The sequence below is a fragment of the Dufourea novaeangliae genome, unplaced genomic scaffold (genome assembly GCF_001272555.1).
Source record: "Dufourea novaeangliae isolate 0120121106 unplaced genomic scaffold, ASM127255v1 scaffold7, whole genome shotgun sequence".
Lineage (NCBI taxonomy): Eukaryota > Metazoa > Arthropoda > Insecta > Hymenoptera > Halictidae > Dufourea > Dufourea novaeangliae.
The window spans coordinates 1,316,811-1,339,837 of record NW_015373896.1 but is presented as its reverse complement, the minus strand read 5'-3'; the positions used below and the strand labels follow the sequence as shown (position 1 = coordinate 1,339,837).

Below are 23,027 nucleotides of genomic sequence, written 5' to 3'. Positions count from 1 at the left end.
CACTAGAATCGCATTGGGATTCCGAATATTTTATGAATTTGCATTTGGAAACGGAGCAGTCTTGTAGAAAATCGGACCAGGAGGCCATTCGACGAGCGTAAAGACGGGCGGTTTCCGATCGATCATGTACCAGATCGAGGTATCTACACGATAATGCATCATTCGCGACTGTTACGAGGTTGCCCGGACTTTCGGCGTCTCTTCTTGGCCCGTTACAGCGGAACGACCAAGGAAATGACTGTCAAAACCGTAAGCTCCATCTTTACCAAATTATTCATGCGCTACCGGTAAGAGGACAAACGTTGGATCCTCAGGAACGGTTCACCCCACTCAAAGTATCACCAAAAAAAAAAAAGAACTTTACCAAATTCTGTTCGTAAAAGTTGCAAGAATCCTTGCGATTCTATCGTTTAGAAGTACGAACTGTATCGATTGGAAGAAGGACCGGCGACGAGCGTGAAGATGACCGATGAGGACGCCACGTACGCGCTTAGAACGATGAACTACATCAGACGGATGGAGAATAAGGCTGCGGAATTGTACAAAACACGGCTGATCAACGGTTTTCTTCATTTGTACTCCGGCCAGGTAGATGATCGATCATATCGATATCAGGCACGAGCTGAGAAAATTGGGGTTGAACGAACGGAATAGAAATGCATGGCTTGGAAATTGTTTACAGGAGGCTGTCGCCGTGGGATTGAAGATGTCGATCAAGGAGATCGATAGCTTGATAACGGCCTACCGGTGCCATGGATTCGCGGTGGTGTTCGGTGTCTCGGCGCGACAGGTTCTTGCGGAGCTGATGGGTCGAAAGACCGGGATCTCGAAAGGAAAGGGCGGTTCCATGCACATGTACGCGACGCAGTTCTACGGTGGCGATGGCATCGTCGGCGGCCAGGTAGGGGATATGTTGGGTTTTGCGAGATGAACTGAATCAGCGTTACCAGATTTTTTGTAAGACTTCTTAAATCGGTCACCCTGTATGAATTCAAAATCACCTAATTTGCGACTTCTTCGAAGAAATTCATCGCAATTTTAGTAGATACAGACTCCTCTTGATTATTCTCCCGAACTTGAGTCCGCGCCAGGATAATCTTATAGGGAGAAATGCTTCAGACCTTTGTGAATTCGTTTTTTGCCTCGGTAACAAAGTATGCGTTCAACAGGTTCCCCACCCCATCCTGTGGTGGGGATAACGGCTGGACAATAATCATGTAGAATATGCCAGACAATAATCGAGAGGAGTCTGTAAATCGCTCGAATTGCGATAAACACGGAATCTGGCAACACAATGGCACTGACTTCGTCGAAACGAGATGAGATCGCGAAAATATGTTAATCGGGTATGAACACGCGACAGGTACCGATCGGTGCTGGTTTGGCGTTCGCTCATAAGTACAATGGGACTGGAGGAGTCGCGTGGGCGCTGTACGGTGACGGAGCGGCGTCGCAGGGTCAGATCTACGAAACGTACAATATGTCGAAACTGTGGAATTTACCGGTAGTGTTCATCTGCGAGAACAACCTGTTCGGAATGGGGACGGCGGTGCACAGACATTCGGCGAACACAGCCTTTTACACGCGGGGCGATCTAATCCCGGGCATCAAGGTGAATTTTCACCGCGTCGTTTCACTTGGAGTCGCGACTATAGATTATCTTATTGACATTTAACGATATATCGGTAATATCGTTAAGGCGAATAGAAAGGACTGAGGTAGATTGCAACGCATTCATCGTAACAAAACTATTTAATATTTACTTCTACTAGAACTTATTATGGACAACATTCTAGGTTCTCGAAACTACAACATTTAAAAATATTTATATAGTACAAATTCATTCGGACAGAAGAACAAGGTTATTGGAAAAATACTGATATGTTGCCTGCAATAAGTTCAAATAGAAATAAATCGATTTTTAATGATTTTATTACAATTAATCCATTGCCTAAATAGCAAATATTTTAGGTCTAAGGCGCCTTCAAGCCGTCTTCAAGGTGTCATTGGGCGTCATGTGATATCTGGGTGCATTCTACCTCAATCATTTGTATTCGACTTAACTACATTTTCACGATATTATCGACATTCATCCATAACTTCATCGATATTAGCCACTCCCACGATCGACACTCCCATTTTTCCACCACATTTTCGAAATCATTTCAGGTCGACGGGATGAGCGTGCCCGATGTGCGGGAGGCAGTCCGGTTCGCCAGGGATCACGCTCTTCGAAACGGTCCGATCATTTTAGAAATGGTCACGTATCGGTACTTCGGGCACAGCATGAGCGATCCAGGAACCTCCTATCGTACGAGAGACGAGACGAAGCAGGTGCAGACGGAGCAAGATCCTATCACCACCCTCGCTAAGCTTGTAGTGAAAAACGGGCTAAAAACTGAAAAAGAGGTCGAGGCAAGCCAAGTGGCCCCCCGTTATTGATTTATCCCTTAATTCAATGATTTAGCTTTCAAGCATGGTTTTCCTTTACCATGTTTAAATTTTACTATTCTTGAGTAGGAAATACGAACCGCCACCTGGAAGGAAGTGGACAAGGAACTGGAAGAGGCTAAAGCGGATCCGTTTCCGGAAATGTCAGAAATTGGAACGAACGTACACACGGATTCAGCGGTGAAGGCACGAGGCAAAGTTCCTTGGCAGACTCATTAAAAACGAAACCAAAAGTCTGTTCGATTGCGGAACAACGCATTACCATTTTACGCGAAAAAATTCTACTCTTCTGCCATCGATACCGGTAATATTGTACAATGATACATTGACAAGGACAACGTTCTAACTTCTTGAGGTCGATTCGATGAATAAATATCACTTTGCAGTTCTAGCTGGTCCCTCTCGTTTCGAAATCCGTGTACAGGTAACCCCCGTATAACACGATAGTTAGAGGTTTCTGAAGGAAACATCATCGTGTTATTCGGGAGTTACCCGATTCTTTAACTGTGTTAACCCTTGTGAAAGCAACCGAAATATTCACGGTTATTAAACAATCGGAACACTCTTATTCTGACAGATTAGATGAACATAGATAATTTTACTCGTAGTTTTTCCTTCCCATAAACTACCAAATGCTGTTTTACACAAGAACATAAAAAATTGTGAAAGGAAATTTAGAAATGGGTACCTGGTTGCCTACATATGGGTTAAGAATGAAACCGTGATATAGGGGGGTTGCGTTCGGTCATAATCACCGCGAATCTCGTCCACGGATTCCTCCTCCCAGCGAGCACAACAGCCCGTGGAATGCGAGCTTGGCTGTTTGTTTCTCGTTCGCGGCTCGTACCACACATCGTCAATTGGAATGATCAATTAAAACGTCGCGTTCGACCGACAAGAACACGAGAGGAACAAGGAGGATGGCTCGCGTCGCGAACGACGAACGAAGACGGATGATGGAGGGTGCGGTGGAGAACGGACGGGGACGTGTGTGAGTCAGTCCGTTCGTTAAACCGATGGAAAAGAAGGCGAGAGACGTTTCGACTCTTGAGGAGGAGAAGCGACGGCGACAGTCTTTGCGGGAGTCGGCCGAGAGACTCGCCTTCCGTTGCTCCCACGTACGACATTGCTCGTTGAATTTTAACGAGATAACATCGTGTTGTGCGCGTCGATAAACATCGAGAAAAAATCGTGGAGAACCGATTGCACAACGATTTTCGCGATCCACGAACCTTCCGGGTTTAAAATCGAAGAAAAATTAATGGTCACAAAGCGTGGATCGTTTATTATTGCCTGGTCGTTTTAGTCACCCGTAGTCGACCGTGTCACGAATTGTAAATAACTAAATGATACTTGGAGTATCAGAGTGTAGCATCAGACTCTTGTGCGTTGATGTAGTGCGATTCCTTCGAACGATTTTTGAGCCGACACTGCCGCGATTCTATAAATGATTGTAGTGCTTATTTTATGCATTAGTTCACGCGATGATTTATAAAATACTTTCTTATCGTAAGCGTATCTATCGCCGCATCCGGCGGAGTTGTAGCGCAGGAAACAAAAGTTTGTAGTGACAGCAACTGACGTGCGGTCTCGCATTTTATCGCCGCAACGTACAGGATCGGGGAAATTTCACGGGGAAAAACCCACTCTTCGAGTTCTCGACGGGTCGTGGTGATCGATTATTATACCCGAACGGATCGATCGAGAAAACGGCAACAATGGGGCTCGACCACGAGCTCAACGGAATTCTTCGAGGTAAGTGTGTACTCGATCCGTCCTCTTTTAATTTTCTCTGTTTTTTCTTCGGCGTGTTCTCGGTTATTGCGCACCGACAGCCCTCTTACAGCGAAGCTGACTTAATTTTAATAAAAATTGTGCCGAATGGGACTTGTTGAAGCGAGAATAGAGGTGTTATAGTCTGAAGAGCATAAGTATTCTAGTATGTAGGGTGTAGAATTTTGTAAAAAAAAAAACGAAATTGTTGGACGAGTTCGTTGCTCGTGAATTTTGGTTTCTATGGGATTCACGCGATTTCAGAATGCGTATGTTTTGCAGAACTGGTGCAGTTTCTGGAATGCCTGCGAGAAGTGAAGCTTCCGGTCGCTCTGGAGAGTATACGGGACAATCTGCTGACACGTTCGAAGGACACTCTGACGATGTTCATGGTCGAGAGAACCGGAAGACCGACTTCCCCGGAGCCGTACTTGAATATGAGCCCAGTTGCGCCGAAGGGTCTGGTAACGGTGTCGAGGATGGACGGCGAGCTACAGGAGTACGTGGGAGTGGAAGAACAGCCGAGGCAGAAACAGCAACAGGATTATTACGAGAGCTTCCAAACGGTCGAGTCGAATCACGCCGCGTCCGTGACCACGACAACCGCAGCGAACACGAAGGAACATCGTCGGAACAAAAGCGAGGAGATCGAGAACGCCCTGATGGAGATATACTCGAGTTTCCCAGCGGTCGAGGCAAGAGATAAATCACAAAAGTGCGGACCGCTGTTCCGCAAAGAAGGAAAGAAGCTGTTCGTTTTCGAGCAGTATCGGTCATGTTGGGTCGGTGAGTGGAAAGTTATTATAGAATGTGTCACGTAACTGGTGGTAAAAATTGGGTAGGGGTGATTCTATGTGAAACAGTAAGTTGAAAATATAGAATAGAATTTTGTTCTTGTAATTTCCTCAATGTGTCGCCCAGGTCTGGTTGGAACGCATTTACTGATCTACGGGAACGATCGTGAGAACAGACCGTGCACAGTGCTACCGATCCGCGGTTACATGGCTCGGGCCGCGCCGAACGTTTTTCCCCGTGATCAACGAAGAAGCGCGTCCGCCTTCGAAATGTTTCGTCCCGGCAACAGGACATTTCAGGTGAAAAATCCTGGAAACGAATGAAATATAGATAAAATAAACGGTCGTAGTTGCGCGTAAAGCATGGGATTTTCGTAACGTCGATCAAGGTTGTTTCAGTTCGTTGCGAGAACACCGAAGGACATGGAACAGTGGGTGGCGAAAATATGCGACTTGAACCAGGGAAACGAGACCACGGAATACCCGAAGGACACGATCATCGCACCGCTGGAAAGTAACGCACCAGAAGTGGACTCTGTTACGGACACGAATTACAGCGAGGAACAATATCAGGACGTTGGATGCACGAGTGTCGATAAATCGTTATCGGAGGATCAGTCGGTAACTTCGAGCGTTATCAATAACGACAGAGAAGCGATCGAGTCTTCGTCGAAGAGCGCGAATCTCGAACCCCCGAATCCTTCTCAGGCTCCTACCCTTTCGCCAACAGTTCCTGGCCCTGCTCCACGGCTACCCGCCCGGATCCCGCGAAGATTACCGTCTTTACCTGTTCGCGGTTCCGGAACCTCATCCTCTTACGAATTTCCGGAGGAAGAGGAGGACGATATCTATCATAAGATCGAGGATTTCCGAGACACGACGCATTGTTACGGGAACGTAGTCGTTGGTAAAGGTAAAACATTTAAAACCAGAGTCGACGATGTTCGCGAGGACGAACTTCCAACCTACGACGACGTTTCCGCCAATACCAAAGACCAGAATACCGCGTCTGACGAAAAATTAAAGAAAAACGTCGAAGCTGTTGCCGAACGATCGGTCGGAAAGCAAAATTCGCGAGGCAAGGCATCTCACGATACCACCGGTTCCTCGATCACCGCGACGAGAAGCACCGATGTGAACTGCGTCGACGAACGAACCGCATGTGTCTCTTACGACAACGTCGAGGTAACCTAACTTCTCAACCCTGATCCCCATTCCGCTTATCTCGCTGTTTAAGAACTATTCAAACTAATATATTTTTTTTTGTACCCGTAGAGTCTAGTCTCGAGCCCGAAATCAAACAAAAATCGACGGTCCGAGAAAACGGGTGAACCGACAAAGTCGCCGCAAAAGAAATCCTTTCTGGACCGAGTGAGAAGCAGAAAGGAATCTCCGCGGAAAACTGACAAGCACGCGAAGGGTAAAATTCTGACGCCACCTGCCCCCGACGTCCAAGAATTACCCACCTACGAGGATGTGTTCGGTTTGACGAATACTCGACAAGTTAAGCGAAATCCAAGTTCGGAAGAGGACGAATCAGAGTACACCTGCCCGCCTCCTCCTAGACCGATTTACGGGAAACCACCCACGATTGTTGACGCGACCGACCAACAAGAATTTTACGATGACGTTACTAGCTGCCGACAAAATTACAGAGAAGAAGTACGTCAGATTAATCATCAGGTAATAAAAGTACTCCCTTCAGTCTTTCTTCGTTAGGTCCATGCATCATTCTACGAACTTTAATTTTCAGCGAATCACCACGAAACTGAACTACACTCGCGAACTTGCTCGATCGAATCACGACGAGTCCGTACCATGCGAGAACGTCGATCGACCGGTATCCCAATTATCGTTCGATGAGAATGAACACTACAAAATACCACGCGGCAAATCGAATCATCGTCAGTACCCTGTCGATCAACAGGAAGAATTGTACGACGATATTGCTATACTCGCAGAGTTTACAGCACGACAAAAAGAATCTCTCGGTAAGAAGGAGGGCGAGGAAACTACCAGGATATATGCTAACGTAGAGAAAAGATCTTGGAACCGTTTTGTCAACGGCAAGAAGTTGAAACCAGTCGACACCGTCGCGGGACCTGAAGCGAATCGTCGAAACTCGATCGAGGCTGAAAATACGGACGAGCTCGCCGCGACGAGAATGAATACTTTCCAGAAATTGATTAGCAAAATGGAGAACTCTCTTAGCAAGACTTCCGTTAAGGCGACACCAACGATGCTACCGAATAAGCTGAATCTCATCAACGACGCCTAATATCGTAGGAAACGATTAAATGTTGAACACGACGACAAGTACAAGTTTCCTATATCATCTGACCTCTATGAATAAGGGAAAACATATGCAGACCAAAGATACAAAAGATGCAACGAAACCACACGCGAACACAAGTGGATGTCTTGTCACGAAGCTTTCTATTGCACGATAAAGCGCTTTCATGTTTGTAATAATTTTTTATTTCGCAAAATAAAAAACAATTCCTGATTTGTATAATTCCTACGTGTAATGCGCGTTTAACATATTCATCCCCGTCTTACATGCTCAAGGAACTTGAGAAACCGTTCGATTTCGTATATTCATAAAATGTCTATTCACTCGATGGTTCGCTGGAATTCTCTCGGAATCCAGTTTCGTAGGCGTGGTACAAGTCATTGTATACGTTTTTAGTCCACGTACTTACGAGCAACACGGAGGACCGGAATATATCCATACTGTGCCTCTGGAATGCCTTCAGTGGTACACCCGTGTTCCTCTCTACGTAATTCACAAATGTGTCGCATTGCTCCGAATAGATTGAAAGAATTACCATCAGTAGAACGCCAATGATGAAACCAAGAAAGAAAAGCCATGCAATCTTGGACACGATATACCTGAAAAAGTTACCTAAAAACCGCAACAAACACGTTTAAATTGACACGATGACGAGATGTAGGGATGGACAGGCTAGCAACGCATTTACCTTTCGTCAACGCACGTTTTTCGCCGGTGGTCCGATGATTCTGTACATTCGCTGAAATTTCCACGGTATCCCTTTCTACTTGCGGTTCGTCGCTTGGTGATATCGGTTCACTTTTCTCTAAATTCTCTTTACTGTCTTTCCCGGTCGTCTTCTTCTTCTTCTTTTTTCCCGCTTTCTTCGGTAACAAATTGTCCGTCGCTGCGTCTATGATAAATGATAAAGGTTATCGACACGTACAGAGCGTGGCATGCATTTAGAAGACGTTCACATTTCGTTCGTAACTATTATTCGAGACAGTGTTTAATCGGCGCAATTTTTCTTCTTCAACAGTGAGCTTTATAAGTGACAAATGCGCAACGATGTTGCGGGCGCAAGCTTGACATTCACTCAAATTACTGCAAGGACCGGCCACACTGGCTACCGCTGGGGCTAAAGGATTTTCCTTTAAATCTAACCACCGTAAGTTCTTCAATTCGCTGAAGCTAAGCGGTAGTCTGCTTATCTGCAACATAATTGTCCTTCTTGTACCAGTTCTCTTACTCGTTCTAAATCGATCTCACCTGATTCGCGTATAGATCTAAATGCCTCAACTGTTTTAATTCGCCGAAATTCTCAGGAATTTCTGTTAACATGTTTCTACTGAGATCCAACTTAATTATTTGCTTGAGACTGACAAAAGTGCTCTGAAAAAGATCAAAGCTATGAAATTTTCGAAACTATAGTCAGGGACGAAAAGATAACACACTTTGAGAATCATTTACTTTCTATTTCTTAAACAGTACAAATTAAATTCTTTATATTGCAAGGATATTGATAAAACTAGAACTAGAATCAAGAATAACAAAATTGCATTCTAGGCTTCGTTTCCCAGTTAAGAATTGTTGAAAATATGAGTGATTATTTTAGAATGGCCGACAATTTGTACACATCAGTGGATTAAAACAATGTATTCAACACAAGGTGAGCACAATTGTAACAAAAGAATGTTAAAAAGCTCTACAAGTCTTCGCCAGACAAATTGATTGCAGTCATGTAAATGTAAAGCAGATTCTGCAAAGTATTAAACGCTGAATATAATTACTTAATTCGTTTATATCTTCAATTTTTGAACAATATGTTATCTTTTCGTTTCTGACAGTACCATGCAACTAGAAACATTTTCAGAGAACACTCACAGGCAACGAAACTAATAGATTATTTGATAAATCCAAATGCGTCGCTTTCATGACAGTTTCCTGAAAAATGACAATCTAATAATTATCTGATACAATGTGTGATTACATATATACACATTCCATTGTAGAAATATCAACTGAATTTACGTACGATTTCTTTGACAGGCACTTCTTTTAGGTCGCATAAACTAAGATCCAACGTATCATCTTTCAGTTTATTCTTAAGGCTCTTTAAATTCATTTTAAGAACGTAGATGCGTTTAAAATCAAACGAGTAAAATCATAAAATATGGAAGCCTTTTTTGGCGTTTCTGATAGATTTTTCGTGGCGTCACTTTCGACAAAAGCAATCGAAGAAACGCGATACTAGCCGGAGATACGATAGAATATATTTTTATCTTGATATATTCAAACTGCACAAAATTTCATTCTCCGGTCAATGAGAAAGATTTGACAGTCACCGAATACACGTGGCTCATCGACAAGATCGACACGCTGGACTCTTAAACCACAAAGTACGCCGTCTTCGATAAAACATATCTATCCGACTGGCGGCGACTGGCACAGGCAATTTTAAAATTTATCAATTGAACAACTGCAGAAATTGTCGAACAGGTGGCAGAATTTGCACTCTACCGTGGTTAAACTGAACGCAAGTAGTGTAACGCGAACAAAATTTGTAAATACGTCGTACACTAGTATGACGATCAACAATAGGTTGAACATCTATGTTATTATAGGAATCGTGTTCGTTTCGCTCGGTTTCGTTATTCGCGTAAGAAAATTGACAAGTGGCAAAAAGTTTTCGTTTCAACGAGAATTCGAGAAAATTGGAACAAGTCACTCGCTGATCGAGTCTTGCCATTTCGAAATTGAACGTGCAGTTTATTACGTGTTAAAATGTCCACACGGTATATGAAAAAAGTGTACGGAGGTGATGTATTACCCGAGAAAGATAGTGAAAATGAGAGTGATGCAGAAAATTCGATAATTCACGACGTTAAGTCTAAGACGTTCAACGTATTCGATGTAGTACGTTCTTAATTTTTTTTAACTATGTCACCTGCTTCTCTGCAGGTCTTCGATACAATTTGCCAGCTTTTATGCAATAACTTGAAACTCGACTTCCTAACTATTAAACGTTATGATGTATTATGTTCCATACGTTCTACTAAGTTATTTATATTTTTTTAGTTAGATCAGAATTCTGAAACTGATGAGAAAGAAAACGAAGAACAAGATATTGAAGAGATTTCTAAGGACGAAATTAAACGTAAAAAACGAAAGAAAAGACGAAAGAAGATAGATGGTCAAAAGAATCAGCAAACGATTGAATCTGTACAGACAGAAGATACAGATGAAATTGAAAGAAGTATAAGGGAAGTAAACGAATTACTCGGAGAACCACTTCCAGGTTGTAGTTCTCAAAATACAAATGATACGCAATGGATAGACGAAAAGTGTAAAGAGAATACCTTGCTGGTGCAGTTTAAACACTTAAACCCTTATAATGAACTTAAAAGAATTTTTGGTAGTAAAACGGTACAAGCTCAACAAAAGTATGTATTTCAAAGTTTACTTTATATACAAACACGAGATAACTGTAATCTGAAAATTTATTAAAATTTTGTAAGTTCCTTTTGGTTCTTCAGAGTGAAAATACCTTTTAAAGGTTAATGTGTGTCAGTTCTTCCTTTATTTTAATCGTTTTATTTCACTATTTAATAAAGCACAAACAGTCATTAAACTTTAATTCTAAACATTTTTAAATATCTGCTATAGTTTTTAAGATGTACAGGCAAGCACACATGAACCTTTAAGGGGTATTTTTATCCTGAAGAACTAAAAAGTAGCAAAAAAATGACCAGTACTTCTATCGAGGTACCTTACAAACCTGTAAAGATTTTTCAAAAATTGTAATTTTTAAGTTACCGAAGTTCTCTTGCTAGTAACCATAATTGAATTAAATGTAGCATGAACTTAATTTTAATAGTAACAGAAGGAATAGGGCCCGTTCTGGTCACCTGAGGAAAACCTGGCTAGTTTCATCCAGAGACAATTGGCCACCAATCAATCAGTCTGGTCTTTCAATGTCTTTCGATCACACTGTAAAATATACTAACAAAGTTCAATACTTTGTGTATGATCATAGTCCTACGTACAGACAAGTTCAGTTAAAATTCTTGGAAGCTGTTGAAAGCTTGAACCCTCAAAATATTGTTGTAAGTTATGTCTTCTTTAAAAGATCACAAAACAAATTCATCTAGAGAAGTTTAATGAGACTTTGAGTATAAAATTTATTTAATATGTTTCAGAACATAATAAACACACATTCTTATCATGTAGATGCATTATTACAACTAGCAGAGCTCTGTCAACTGAACGAGGATTTAGCAATGGCTGCCGAATTTACTGAACGAGCGTTATATTGTCTAGAATGTGCGTTTCACCCATTGTTTAATATTACAACTGGTCTCTGTAGGCTAGACTATAAAAAACAACAAAATCGTTCATTGTTCATAACTCTATTCAAGCATCTGAATTTTGTTGGTGGACGTGCATGCTATAGGTAAGAGTTGAAAGTTCATCTTTCCTGTATCTTTCTTTTCAAATGTCATACGAAGCTTTCGTATTTCAGAACAAGTTTGGAGTTTTGTAAAGTACTTTTATCACTTGATCCAGAAGGTGATCCATTAGCGGTGATTCTCTGTCTGGACTTCTATGCTTTAAGAGCTAAAGAATATGAATGGTTTATAAATTTTTGCAACTTTTGGGATGCCACAAGAAACGTGACACAACTGCCAAATATAGCATATAGCTTAGCATTAGCCCATTTCTATTTAGGTGATCAATCATATGCCAGTGAACTTTTACAAAAAGCTTTAATAATGTTTCCGGGTGTATTGATGCTTTTGCTGGACAAATGCAGTATACAGACTGATGAAGAGGTATTTTAATGATACGTTTGCGATGTTATTTTTCGCCAATAAATTCTCGTTCGATAAAAATATCAAGGTCAATTACTAAAAGATATGATCCTGTTAGGTACGAAACCACGAATTTTTTAACAGTAAGGTAAATGGGTCTACAACACCTGCCCTAGAGAAATTGCAAAATCTATATGCTGCGCGTAGTTTCCGTTTATGGAAAGAAGCAGATCTTTTACCATGGTTACGTGAAAACGTGTACACTGTATTACATCGAGTCGACGCTGAAGATGATTATGTAAAATATTGCGAAACAAAGCGAAGCAAGCGCTATCAAGGAAAATTGCCAAAGAATATTCTGAGACATATTATATTGTCCGACATAAAAGATGTTACTGTGAATGTTCAGGAGGTATACGAAGTTTTGTAAAATACTTCTATATGATGAGTACTTCTATTTCACTCTTATACGTTTCTATAACTTCCATAGGTACAAACTGATGGGTCGGTGCTTTCACATGATCCTCTTCCACCGATGGATAGTATCGATATTTATAAGAGACCTGCACCAAATACAGGATCAACACGTACAAGTTCTAATCTTTTATTTCTTTTTTTCACATCCTTAGTACCAAACATTAACGGAGTTGTAGTCGCTGCCCTCGATGGTCTAAATTTATTGTAAGTATATATAATGTTACAGTGTATAGATTCAAAACTTCATAATTATAACAAATATCGTTTTGTCTTTTTAGTTATGATAATAACGAACAAACGTAGTGCCGTTATGATGTAGTGCAATAATGAACAGGAATTTATTTCTTTACATGATCACGAGAACGGGACATGATATATGTATACATATTTTTCACAAACATTTATGAAAATAACGTCTTGTAACAGGTATTGTAATATTTTGTAGCGAACACGGTGAGATCCTAACGTTTCTTATTTCCTTAACCACAAGGTTGTAGGTATATTAATTGTTTGTACAATCTTGTATGTATTGTTATAATTCATACTTTGGAAGCAGTTGTCTTATTGTGTTTTCGAAAAATTGTAAATACAACATATAAAAGATGTATGTATAATAATAAATGAATGAAACTGAATTCTTGCGAATACTATGTTTAAAGTATTACTCTTGAATTACTTTAAATGGGATAATATAAATCATTACATGGATGTGGTTCGTTAGAAAAGAATTATTATTTTCCAATAGACTTATTTTATGTACAGATCTATACAATTGATTTGTATCATAATTGTATTAATTACTCCTAGTCATTACTCGTAATGGAACGTTACCTTCAATCTTGTGATTCATCTTGCTGTTTCTTTATTAAATGCAAATACCTCTTCTTACACAATAATGTAGTAATGAATGAGCATAAAAATATTTTCGTGTGCGTTTGCTAGTATAAGCCTGGGCGTTCCCTGGAATTCTTTCAGTTAGTAATTACGTATCTATAAAAGCCCAGTCTATTTCATCAAATACAGTTAGAAGTGAAAAAATTGAAATTGGAATAAATTATTAACCATATCGTTAACGACGTGTAATTTCAACCGTTGGCTTGTGTAATGTCGTTTCTTTAGAATCAATTGCATTTTTATTCATCTTATACCATACTATGAAATACGGGATTGTAACGACATATTCCAGGACCATACTCTTGATAAGCCTTTTTGGTATGACAAACCGTATAAAATTCAGGATCGCTTGCCAGTAAAGCACCACCATACCATACAGCGCAACGTTGTTTATGGTGCGATATCACGTGAACATCTATCGGCTTTGGCTGAAATAAAATTACGCGTATGCTTGCACTTTACACTGACTTTTGTATAATTTCATGAATATAAAAATCATGTCTCGAATGCATTTTAATAGAACAAATGTTACCGTAATATGACTTCCACTTAACGTTTCGCTAAGTTTAAGGCGAGCATCGACGATTCGTTTTATATCACGTTGTAATCGTCTACCAAAGTCTTTAAACATCGTAGAACCACCAGACAGAACAATATTACTGTACAACGGTCTTCTCACGTCTATTGGACAATTCTGAATCACATCATCCACGATTTCGCTTAACGGCGTTGTGAAGTCTGGATTAGAGAACTGAAAGAATACGATTATATTTATACGCAACCTTAAAAGCGAACTACGTTATGATAAATCTGAATTTGTATAGGCATACTTCAGGGTGAAAGAATATCTCTGGTCCGAGAAATCGTTCGTAGCCAACATCTACGATGAAAGGCTGTTTGGTGATATTGTTGATACCTTCATACTTTTTTATTTTAGTAGGATCGCTGTCATATTTGGCAAATTCTTTTGAAATATCAGGACATATGTAACAATGTTTCTCTTTAATTGCTTTGGCCGTTTCTAGTGATTGCTCGGGTGGTATTCCGATTTCGCGTTCTCTTAATAAACTTTGTATGAAGTAAGTAATATCCCGTCCAGCAATGGGAATATGTTTTATGCAGCTTCCAATGACAAAACCTTCTGCCTAGGAGACAATCAGTTAGCTAATATGAAAAAGGTTCTTGCCATATGATTTTATATGAATTTACATTTCGTGATTGTTTTCTTCCTTATACTTACAACTGGAATTACATGTGTTACTCCATCTCCACTGTCAACAACAACTCCTGTTAATGTTCTATCCTCTATACCCTTTGCTGCCCAAGATGCAGCTAATGCTAATACTGCTTGTACCGCGATATAAAGACCTGGTACATTAAAAGATTCAAACATTATTTCTGCTGTGTATTCTCTATTCTCTGGAGTGTTTAATGGCGGTTCTGTAAGTAAAAAGTAATGATCCTCGGGTTCTGCTCTCAAGTACTTGAAAATGCATTGCTGTAGGAATTTTTCCATTAAATCCCAGTCTTCTACCAGCCCATGTCTAACTGGGTACTAAACAAAATGATAAAACAGTTAAAAAAAGTGACTTGTTTGATTAACAATATTATGTACATAGGTCAGATATATTTGGTTCTTTTGAGCATAAGTGCCTGACATTATCCATAAGCAAAGTTAGGGTAACAGCTAGAGCAACAAGTTTAACATGCCTAATTAACAGTTAATTACAAATGCCTACTTTCACAGAATACCCAGTGGCTTCGAAAGCTTCATCTCCAATATAAGCATCCAAGTCCTCAACCCCTTTGGTGATCCTTCTGGCATTACTGTCTCCAACTTTTGCTGTCTCTTTTATAGCAATTGCTGATGGAATCATAAGTTGAGGCTCTTTATTGCCAGCAAAGCCCAGTTTTGTGTAACTGTAAATTATGTTGCGTGTATATCGAAGTTTAACATTTTTGATTAATATGTCTTATTTATAGAACACGTAGATGAAAAACAAAAACTGTAATCAATGGTTTCGAATAAGTATAAGATATTTAATGTGTCTCCTTTGGATCTGGCGTATAAAATGTCATGTGTCATAAGTTAGTCATGTCCTAGCCTATTCACTTTCGCCGGGGTTAAACAACTTTAAAATAGCAAAATTTACGTACCCTGTACCTACATCGATTACACACGCGGGGAGGCGTCCGATCATTGTGTTTTTTTCTTTTTGGTACCAATCACTTTTATCTAAACAAAGTATGTCCTAACTGAAACTTCAAAACTCGATCCTTGCTTTTCAGTTTCAATAAACCACACCTCATTTACAGAGATAAAGCTGGATAAAAAAAATTTTAGAAGAGAAACTTTTCGATGCAGTAGACTGTCAAACTGGAAATTGTGCAGAAATAATCAACGACACCTATGTTCGAAACTCTGGAACTGCAACGTGACTCATATGGTCATATCATATAAATTTAATATTTTTCGCAATGTACTGTTTAGATTGTTTAGAACAATCACATCTTCAAGTATGTTAAACATTCCATCAGCTATTTTTCAAGGCAAATTGAATTTTGCCTTTTTTTTCACGAAGATTTTTGGATAGCTTCAAGTTGAATTGAATGTATGTAACAGCTAAACTTCTATGGACTAATTGATAAGGAAACTTAATTCTTTGATTATATTTTTCTAATTATTTATTACTTTTCTCAAAATTATACTTATATAAGTTAAAAAATAAGGCAGCTCAACAATATAAAAGTATTATAAGAAAATATGGGTACATTTGTCTTTGGGTATTATATTCTTATATTAAATGGCAGTGGCGTATGTCGTAGAACAGAAACTTTAATGTTTCAGTTTGATTAAATGGACTAGTGTGTCATGTTTCGTTTTACTGTTGCTTTGATATGTGTTTGCGGGCACATAATTCTCATTGCACTCATAGCTCTTCCCGTTCCTTCGATTTACTTATGTTGTCATCGACAATTTTGGAATCTTCTGTGTCGCTGATGTATCCTTGTTCGCCGGTATAGTGAGTAGGATGAATTAAAAGAGGATTTGTGGAGAGTATTATTAAATTTCGTTTTGGATAGTACACCTTCCACTCCGTTCTGTGTGAAGAAAAGGAAATCATTTTGATATATAATAGAGTAGAAATTTTTCACTAAGAATTTCGGAAATTTTGCGAAACTGAAGAAATTTAATTATTTTTTACTACCTAGGGTGCGTGTTAGATAATATGGGGAGATATTCGTCGACAGGTATTAATTTTTTAAGCGGCTTAGCCTCCACAAGTCTTTTTGCTCCGTTTCTAGACAAGATGTATCCCAATGTCCAATAACTGTAAGCGGCACGTATCAAGTATTTTGAACCATCGATCGGAGACTCGGCACTCTCCACTAACCTTTTTCTTCCTAAATACCTATTATAAGATACTACTATTATGCTTGTATATTTTTCAACTTTGGCAAAAAAGTCTTAAACACTTACACCAAATCCCATTCGACTTGGAGACTGCTCAGCTCGTTTAAGACATAATTTACTTTTTGTCGAAAGAACGGTTCGAAGCGAACGTCGTCCTCTAAGATTATTACGTTTTCGTAACCACCTTCGATCACCTAATAATTTAGCATGAGTTCAATATGATTTCTAAGCAGTGAGGAAAAGCATTTTATTAAAAGTAAATTACCTCGTTCCAAATAATATAATGACTTAAGAAACAGCCGACTTCCCCCATAGTCATTGGTCTGTGGGCACATTTTTCTCATTATCAATCGATTAATTTATTTTCACCCTTTTATTCATCGTGAACTTACCTAGAGTGATAGGGATCAGCGTATTCGGGCATCATTTCCACACCCATATCGTTCAAAATGGATGGATTTAATGTCCTGCATAAACAAATGCGACATGGTATCTGTCATCACGGAAGCCTTGTTAAATTGATTTTCCGTTATCCGTTAACATAGCTAGCTACTGGTTTCCGTTGAGTCGTTCTTCAAAGCTTAGTAGAGTAGTGCCTCCAAAATCTCTCATTCGATATCTCCTATCCTATAGTTAATACCCTATTTCGCTTCTTTACAATCTTTCACTTGCAATCATCATCGAATGATTAGACACTAATCGGAGCACGGTCAGCAGTCGGAATAAGAAACGGAAACCAGTTCTGGACTCCGAAATTCTCTAACGAGCTATGAAATGAAAACCTTTCGAGGCACCACTGTAATTTCTTTCAACTTACCTACCATCAACCGCGTCAACAGTTTGCGCTCGAATGCCAAGTTCCTTGAACAGCCGATGCATTCTGCTTCGTCTTTCCGGTCTTCTTAAAAGATTGATCATATAAACATTATCAACCCCTAACGTATTCTCTACAGGATACTCCACGTACTGTTCAAGATCCTTTGATAATGGAATATACTCATTGTTTGCTGAAATAATGGATGATTTGTATTATTACGAGAGACACGTAAACATTGTTCTATCTACATTTGCTTTTCGAGTTTCCGTTCTATCGGAGCATTTTTCTAGAATAAGACGGTGCAACTTACTTAATATCTCTGTCTTAATATTGGTCAGAAGCTCTAAATCTTCCGTAATCGTTTCTCCTTTTTCTAACGGAACCGTGACAAATCCATAAACCTCATCGTTACAAATAAACAACGGCACACCTATTGTAAACGATGGGGAAGAAGGAAGTTATTAGGTGTTACTTAAAATAGGGAGAATAATTACGTGTAGATTTACCGGATTTGTTAGCACCGACAGCGAATGTTATAATATCGTCGTTGGGTCCATCGTACCACTTCAGATTACGTGGATCGTAAGTCAATTGATCCGAGGTGTGTTTTCTCAAATTTACAAGAACCGCGCTGTGAATCATGGGTACGTCGAAACATCCTGTTTCTTCCCGGAACAAGATTCGATGGTATTTCTCCGTTCTAAGATAATAATAATCGGCGTTCATACCGGCCCAAAAGTTGCTGTACATTCCATCCGATTTCAGTAATGGCGCGGTTACGGTTTCATTTTTTGAAATCAACTTTTCAAGAGTATCCGGATTCGTTAGGAAAACGTCCGCATCGAGCATCTGTAATTTTATATGAAACTGTAATGTTCATTCTATGTTCATTTCGAGAAATTATGAAAGATTAAATACATACCAGAACAAAATCTGCCCAGATATTTCTTCCGGTGTTGAGACCCCTCTCACGTAGATTTATAACGTGTAGAAATCTTTGCGTTGACCAATCAGCGATTCCATCCTCGTTTTCAATGCCATCCGATTTTTCGTCGAAGTCTGTATCGATTCCGTGATATTGGTTATTTTTACTCTTCACCCATGCGGACAATATTTCGATGGAATTATCGATGTTGTTGTCACTGTATATGCTTTAGAGGATAGAAACGTAATTCTTAATAAGGACCATAAACTTTACGGACATTTAAGTATAAATAAACAAAATGAAATAATCATGATCTTCATCCCTAAATAATGGAAAGTGTTTCTTCCATTTATCCCTTAAAAAATATTGTTCGCGCATTCGTGAATTAAAAGAAACTATATAATAACAAAATCGATAACGATCAAAAACCGATCGAAAAGTTTTTATCTTCTTATATTAAAACGAAAATTTATTTGACAAAAACATTTATTACGGGATATATTAGCAAATTTCCAACAGTTTTTATTTTAATTTCAGCCGTAAGTCATGATAGTCATTTTATTGAAACAAATAAATTTAATGGCGGGAACTTAGATTTCTAAGCACGCCCGGTTTCTATAATAAGAAAAAGATGTTCTGAAGTAGAACTTGACATTATTCTCTTGATAGAAGTTGTTGTATTAAAGGATGGAACTTAAATAAAATTAAAGGTCCTTATTTAAATAGTAGTGATAATCATGACAAATTTGAACAGTGCTCTTTGTTTCCAAAATAATTCCCCTGGACTTTTAATAAATTCTTAATAATACGCAGTCGATATAATATTTAATTCTACATAATATTTGTGACAATTCTTTTAATATAATATTGCAGAAAAAGTGAGGTTATGCAAAGTACACTTACCATAGATGAATTCGTTTCTTCGGGTAATTCAGACCTTCCAAAAAGGTTAAAAAGTATGGCAACGTGTGCGCTTTGTTTCGTACTAAAATCGACACTAATACCGTTGGTTTTTTCAAATCTTCGCCGTATGTTATTGAAAACGTGATAAGAAGAATGAAAGAAATCAAAACATTGTTCACTGATCCCATTTCTGAAAGTTATTAGTTTGTAACTTGCTTATTATTGTTTTCGTGTTTAATGATTGTTAACTGACCGAGACAGAAAAAACACGACAAAGTTCAAAGAATGAACATTTCAAATATACATTTATTTCCGTCTTGACTGCCCCGTTTGTTGCGTCGCCTTTTCTGATAAAATTTGACCACCCACGTTAGAAACTTGTGTAGCCGATAAAGCGGTAAACTATATACTTTCGTGGGCTACGTAGCCTCTTACCATTTCAATGTCAATACCCGACGTTACCGATACATCATGAATTGTGAGTATTATTAGCACAAACGAAGTGTTATATATTCCATGTATATCCAATATGATTTGGTGGGAATAAAAATATTCAATGCTCGGTTTAAAGGACGAATATAGTACTGATGAAATATCACACGCGAAAGTATATATTTTGTCACTTATCTAAAAGACAACTTAATCTAAATTGATCGTTAATGGACATTTTAGTAATGTTGCTTTTTTCACGTTCTCCTTTATTCGTTTTTAGATATTTTTTTATCTGATAGATAGATATGAAGATATAAGAATCTTAATACACACAATCAATTACCTTCTGGCAATTGGTGAAAGAGTAATTAAATAAGAACTTCGACCCAACCAGAGTTCAACTAGTCAAGTTTTCTCCATAAAGAATAGTTTTGATCTATTATTTAACTGGTAATATCTGTTGTTTTGTATTTCATAAACTTTGGCATCATTGTCAAATTGACAGGATCATAGATGGCGTTCGAGAACCATTGGACGATTGAAAACTTCGAGAAGACGAGAGCAAAATTAATACTTTCAATCTATTACGAATTGGAATAACACATTTTCGGGGATAGTGTGTACCTCTTTGTTTCCCTTTTATGATAGTCATTCCTTTCTGAATTAATCTCGGATGCATATAAGAAAAATGTATTGAAATATAATTCGGTGGTAAATATTCTATTTCGTAGTAATAGGAAGTGGCGCGCGAGGGAGGCGACCAATCCTCGCGTTCCACACACCGATCCCCCAATCATAGCCAGTCATGGGCAGCCTAACGGTCATTCTTCTTGGTGAAGGTGAAGTGATTAGACGTCAAGTGATCTCGCTCCTGGGGAAGTAAGTATTATTACTTATTTCTTTAAATTATTTATGCTATTGGTATCTTCGTTAGCACTCTACCATTACTTTCGGTTAGTATCTATTCAATTCCGTATAAATAATCGTAAATTAACTCGGTATTGCTGGATAAACTGAACCGGCTTCACGATTTCTGTTCTCCCCCCGATACCACTTAGTATTTACGCAGTTTTTGATCAATTTGCAATGTTTGGCAACATTCCTCGAGTCAATAATTGTTTCCTTTTTATTCAATCATTGTGAATTTCGTATAACTACTTCGTATTAATGTGTATTTTCTGTTTCAGAATGCCGGCTAGAAGGAACGCGCCGCCGATGAGATGACTGTGGACTCCCATTAGAAGCAATTCGGCGGGAAACTGGTGACTTTTGGTAACGTATTAGAACAAAATAGGTTAAACATATTTCTATTTTATTGCATTTTCGTTGTTTTTACGTTAAACATAATGGTGACTTTATAATTAGCTGTGCTAAAATCAAATAAGAATACTTTGGAGAATTATTGCACATTCAAACGCGTAATTGAAGCATTCAACATGGCTTCCTTGTTAGAAACCGTTAGAAACCGTTAGAAAATTTTAAACGAGATGCTTCCAGAATTTTCAGTTAGAAATACTCGTACCGTACTGCATCTCGGTCGCGAAATTATTTCAATTTTAATAACTTCACCGGTTTATCTTTATGATGTCATCGTATTTGCATTTGTATACAGTTTCGGATGTAAGTGTAATTATATCGAAGCTGCGTAATTTATCATGCTCATCGAAGCTTGACTAAATTACGAAATTTTGATATTTGCAATAATTTCCAAATATTTATAAAATTCGGTACGCGATTTAGACAAAAAGTATGAGTAAACGTATTCTTAAAGTCTAATAACGAATGTCTTCAATATAATATATTAATAACAAATATATATGAGTAATGAATACAGAGAGATGAGAATTACTTTGAAATATTTTGCGTAGTTAAATTCACATTTGCATTTTAACGCATATTTATCATTGAATGACAATTTTTTCAACGTAAACACTTGGTCGATATAAAAATAAAAAGGATAAGCCGGTGCACGTGCGCCGTATTGTGTTTCTTTCCCCTCCTTTTTTTTTTCAGAGTTTGGTGGCCGCGCGCAAGGCGGTCGAGTCGAGTCAGTGTTTACAATCGTACAAGTTGTTTATGTTTGCGCGCAGCGAACTGTCTCAGATTACAATCTCACCGGAGATGTCGTTAGGTCCTCGCGACAGTCGAGTCAGTGTTTTTTGCGTACAATCGATTACTTTCAGAGTTTCGGGACACTTTTTGCTTCTTTAGTCGCGAAAATAAAGTCATTTGTTCGCCGGCTTGGATGTTCGGTCGCGATAGTCTTTTATTTTAATTTTTTTTTTATTTGAAAGTACTCGTTCGGAAAAGTAGAGTCAGTGCATCACGGAAGAGGATGTTTTTGGGCGAAGCTCTACAAAGAGAGATTGTAAGTATCTTTATATTTTATTATTTACACTGTTCAACTGAAACAGCTAGAATGTTCAGAAGAGGTTATAACGAATTCTGTTCCTTTTTTTTTCAGATTCTTCCAGATACTGCATAAGCGACCACTACAGAGGATGTTCTTAAGCGAAGCTACACGATTTTTCGAGATTCTTCGAGTCTTATAGGGACCTCTTCTATCATCGGGTGAGTCGCATGCTTTTATTCCTCCAGTCCCCAATCATGTCGTAGGACGATTAGTCCGAAGCGGCACGGGTGACAGGTTGTATACGTGCTTTTGGCGAGTACAGTGAACGCGGATATGCAATCGTACGATTGTGTATTCGCGAGTAGTATTTGATCTGTTATTTTTCTTAGTTAGGTTAGGGTCTTCTTGTACGCCGCGCTTATTATTAGTAATATAATTCATAAATATTTTGTATTTAAAGTATATTTATGAGTTAAATATTCAATGTTTGATATGATGCAGACGAAACCACATTGGATATTTTGCATTTCTTTTAGTGCTGCAATTTAACATGAAATCTTGATATTTCAAGATAGAGCGATTTATTATTTAAATAATTGTTCTTTTTTGATTAATTGAGTATATGTCGTGGTAGTACGTTATTCATTTCACTAAAAAATGCAGTAATTTGAAGATGATGCGTATAATAATTTCATTGTAGTCACTTCAGT

At 38.6% G+C, this 23,027-nt stretch overlaps 6 protein-coding genes across 7 annotated transcripts; 3 read left to right on the top strand and 3 right to left on the bottom strand.

Annotated features, from left to right (window-relative positions):
* Nucleotides 1-420: 420 nt before the first annotated feature.
* Nucleotides 421-2,670, top strand: LOC107191524 (pyruvate dehydrogenase E1 component subunit alpha, somatic form, mitochondrial-like). The gene is made up of 5 exons (XM_015580590.1): nt 421-588; nt 683-901; nt 1,364-1,612; nt 2,170-2,415; nt 2,521-2,670. Exons 1-5 carry the CDS (start codon nt 463-465, stop codon nt 2,668-2,670), a joined length of 990 nt encoding a protein of 329 aa, XP_015436076.1. The 5' UTR covers nt 421-462.
* Nucleotides 2,671-4,169: 1,499 nt separating this feature from the next.
* On the top strand, nt 4,170-7,315 carry LOC107191513. The gene is made up of 6 exons (XM_015580579.1): nt 4,170-4,206; nt 4,507-5,010; nt 5,146-5,318; nt 5,418-6,203; nt 6,294-6,701; nt 6,772-7,315. Exons 1-6 carry the CDS (start codon nt 4,170-4,172, stop codon nt 7,294-7,296), a joined length of 2,433 nt encoding a protein of 810 aa, XP_015436065.1. The 3' UTR covers nt 7,297-7,315.
* A 214-nt stretch (nt 7,316-7,529) lies between these two features.
* Nucleotides 7,530-9,704, bottom strand: LOC107192047 (leucine-rich repeat-containing protein 59). The gene is made up of 6 exons (XM_015581231.1): nt 9,326-9,704; nt 9,175-9,234; nt 8,560-8,682; nt 8,282-8,501; nt 8,000-8,203; nt 7,530-7,923 (listed from the first exon to the last, which is right to left on the bottom strand). The coding sequence occupies exons 1-6, from the start codon at nt 9,413-9,415 to the stop codon at nt 7,628-7,630; spliced, it is 993 nt and encodes a 330-aa protein (XP_015436717.1). The 5' UTR covers nt 9,416-9,704; the 3' UTR covers nt 7,530-7,627.
* A 223-nt stretch (nt 9,705-9,927) lies between these two features.
* LOC107193047 (transcription factor 25) lies at nt 9,928-13,165 on the top strand. Its single transcript, XM_015582425.1, has 8 exons — nt 9,928-10,206; nt 10,369-10,733; nt 11,168-11,396; nt 11,490-11,743; nt 11,813-12,122; nt 12,220-12,513; nt 12,592-12,782; nt 12,857-13,165. The coding sequence occupies exons 1-8, from the start codon at nt 10,075-10,077 to the stop codon at nt 12,879-12,881; spliced, it is 1,800 nt and encodes a 599-aa protein (XP_015437911.1). The 5' UTR covers nt 9,928-10,074; the 3' UTR covers nt 12,882-13,165.
* A 272-nt stretch (nt 13,166-13,437) lies between these two features.
* LOC107192907 (actin-related protein 3) lies at nt 13,438-15,774 on the bottom strand. Of its 2 annotated transcripts, XR_001516315.1 has the most exons (7): nt 15,630-15,774; nt 15,212-15,392; nt 14,713-15,027; nt 14,303-14,617; nt 14,005-14,223; nt 13,641-13,900; nt 13,438-13,538 (listed from the first exon to the last, which is right to left on the bottom strand). XR_001516315.1 is itself a non-coding variant. In XM_015582262.1 (6 exons), the coding sequence occupies exons 1-6, from the start codon at nt 15,671-15,673 to the stop codon at nt 13,721-13,723; spliced, it is 1,254 nt and encodes a 417-aa protein (XP_015437748.1). In that variant the 5' UTR covers nt 15,674-15,774; the 3' UTR covers nt 13,438-13,720. The 2 variants fall into 2 exon arrangements, 1 of the variants encoding a protein (XP_015437748.1); XM_015582262.1 differs by having other exon boundaries at nt 13,438-13,900.
* A 480-nt stretch (nt 15,775-16,254) lies between these two features.
* Nucleotides 16,255-19,800, bottom strand: LOC107193039 (glycosyltransferase 25 family member). The gene is made up of 11 exons (XM_015582416.1): nt 19,786-19,800; nt 19,533-19,722; nt 18,627-18,855; nt 18,211-18,553; nt 18,015-18,134; nt 17,705-17,894; nt 17,280-17,354; nt 17,153-17,210; nt 16,954-17,081; nt 16,682-16,885; nt 16,255-16,574 (listed from the first exon to the last, which is right to left on the bottom strand). The coding sequence occupies exons 2-11, from the start codon at nt 19,718-19,720 to the stop codon at nt 16,403-16,405; spliced, it is 1,707 nt and encodes a 568-aa protein (XP_015437902.1). The 5' UTR covers nt 19,721-19,722; nt 19,786-19,800; the 3' UTR covers nt 16,255-16,402.
* Nucleotides 19,801-23,027: the final 3,227 nt, after the last annotated feature.

Bases quoted from the DNA above. Each gene is read 5' to 3' on its own strand.
- LOC107193047 (XM_015582425.1), top strand. From the start codon at position 10,075: ATGTCCACACGGTATATGAAAAAAGTGTACGGAGGTGATGTATTACCC. The intron at 12,514-12,591 runs GTATACGAAGTT...TAACTTCCATAG, and splicing joins TTACTGTGAATGTTCAGGAG to GTACAAACTGATGGGTCGGT. The intron at 12,783-12,856 runs GTAAGTATATAT...TTGTCTTTTTAG, and splicing joins CTCGATGGTCTAAATTTATT to TTATGATAATAACGAACAAA.
- LOC107193039 (XM_015582416.1), bottom strand. From the start codon at position 19,720: ATGGGATCAGTGAACAATGTTTTGATTTCTTTCATTCTTCTTATCACG. The intron at 18,554-18,626 runs GTATGTATTTAA...ATAAAATTACAG, and splicing joins TCTGGGCAGATTTTGTTCTG to ATGCTCGATGCGGACGTTTT. The intron at 16,886-16,953 runs GTAAGTGTTTAA...ATCTTATAATAG, and splicing joins CAAGTCGAATGGGATTTGGT to GTATTTAGGAAGAAAAAGGT.
- LOC107191513 (XM_015580579.1), top strand. From the start codon at position 4,170: ATGGGGCTCGACCACGAGCTCAACGGAATTCTTCGAG. The intron at 4,207-4,506 runs GTAAGTGTGTAC...TATGTTTTGCAG, and splicing joins GCTCAACGGAATTCTTCGAG to AACTGGTGCAGTTTCTGGAA. The intron at 6,702-6,771 runs GTAATAAAAGTA...TTTAATTTTCAG, and splicing joins TACGTCAGATTAATCATCAG to CGAATCACCACGAAACTGAA.
- LOC107191524 (XM_015580590.1), top strand. From the start codon at position 463: ATGACCGATGAGGACGCCACGTACGCGCTTAGAACGATGAACTACATC. The intron at 902-1,363 runs GTAGGGGATATG...AACACGCGACAG, and splicing joins ATGGCATCGTCGGCGGCCAG to GTACCGATCGGTGCTGGTTT. The intron at 1,613-2,169 runs GTGAATTTTCAC...AAATCATTTCAG, and splicing joins ATCTAATCCCGGGCATCAAG to GTCGACGGGATGAGCGTGCC.
- LOC107192047 (XM_015581231.1), bottom strand. From the start codon at position 9,415: ATGAATTTAAAGAGCCTTAAGAATAAACTGAAAGATGATACGTTGGAT. The intron at 8,683-9,174 runs GTGAGTGTTCTC...GATCTTTTTCAG, and splicing joins ATCTATTAGTTTCGTTGCCT to AGCACTTTTGTCAGTCTCAA. The intron at 8,502-8,559 runs GTGAGATCGATT...ATTATGTTGCAG, and splicing joins TAGATCTATACGCGAATCAG to ATAAGCAGACTACCGCTTAG.
- LOC107192907 (XM_015582262.1), bottom strand. From the start codon at position 15,673: ATGATCGGACGCCTCCCCGCGTGTGTAATCGATGTAGGTACAGG. The intron at 14,224-14,302 runs GTATGCCTATAC...GTATTCTTTCAG, and splicing joins AGATATTCTTTCACCCTGAA to TTCTCTAATCCAGACTTCAC. The intron at 13,901-14,004 runs GTAACATTTGTT...ATTTTATTTCAG, and splicing joins TAAGTGGAAGTCATATTACG to CCAAAGCCGATAGATGTTCA.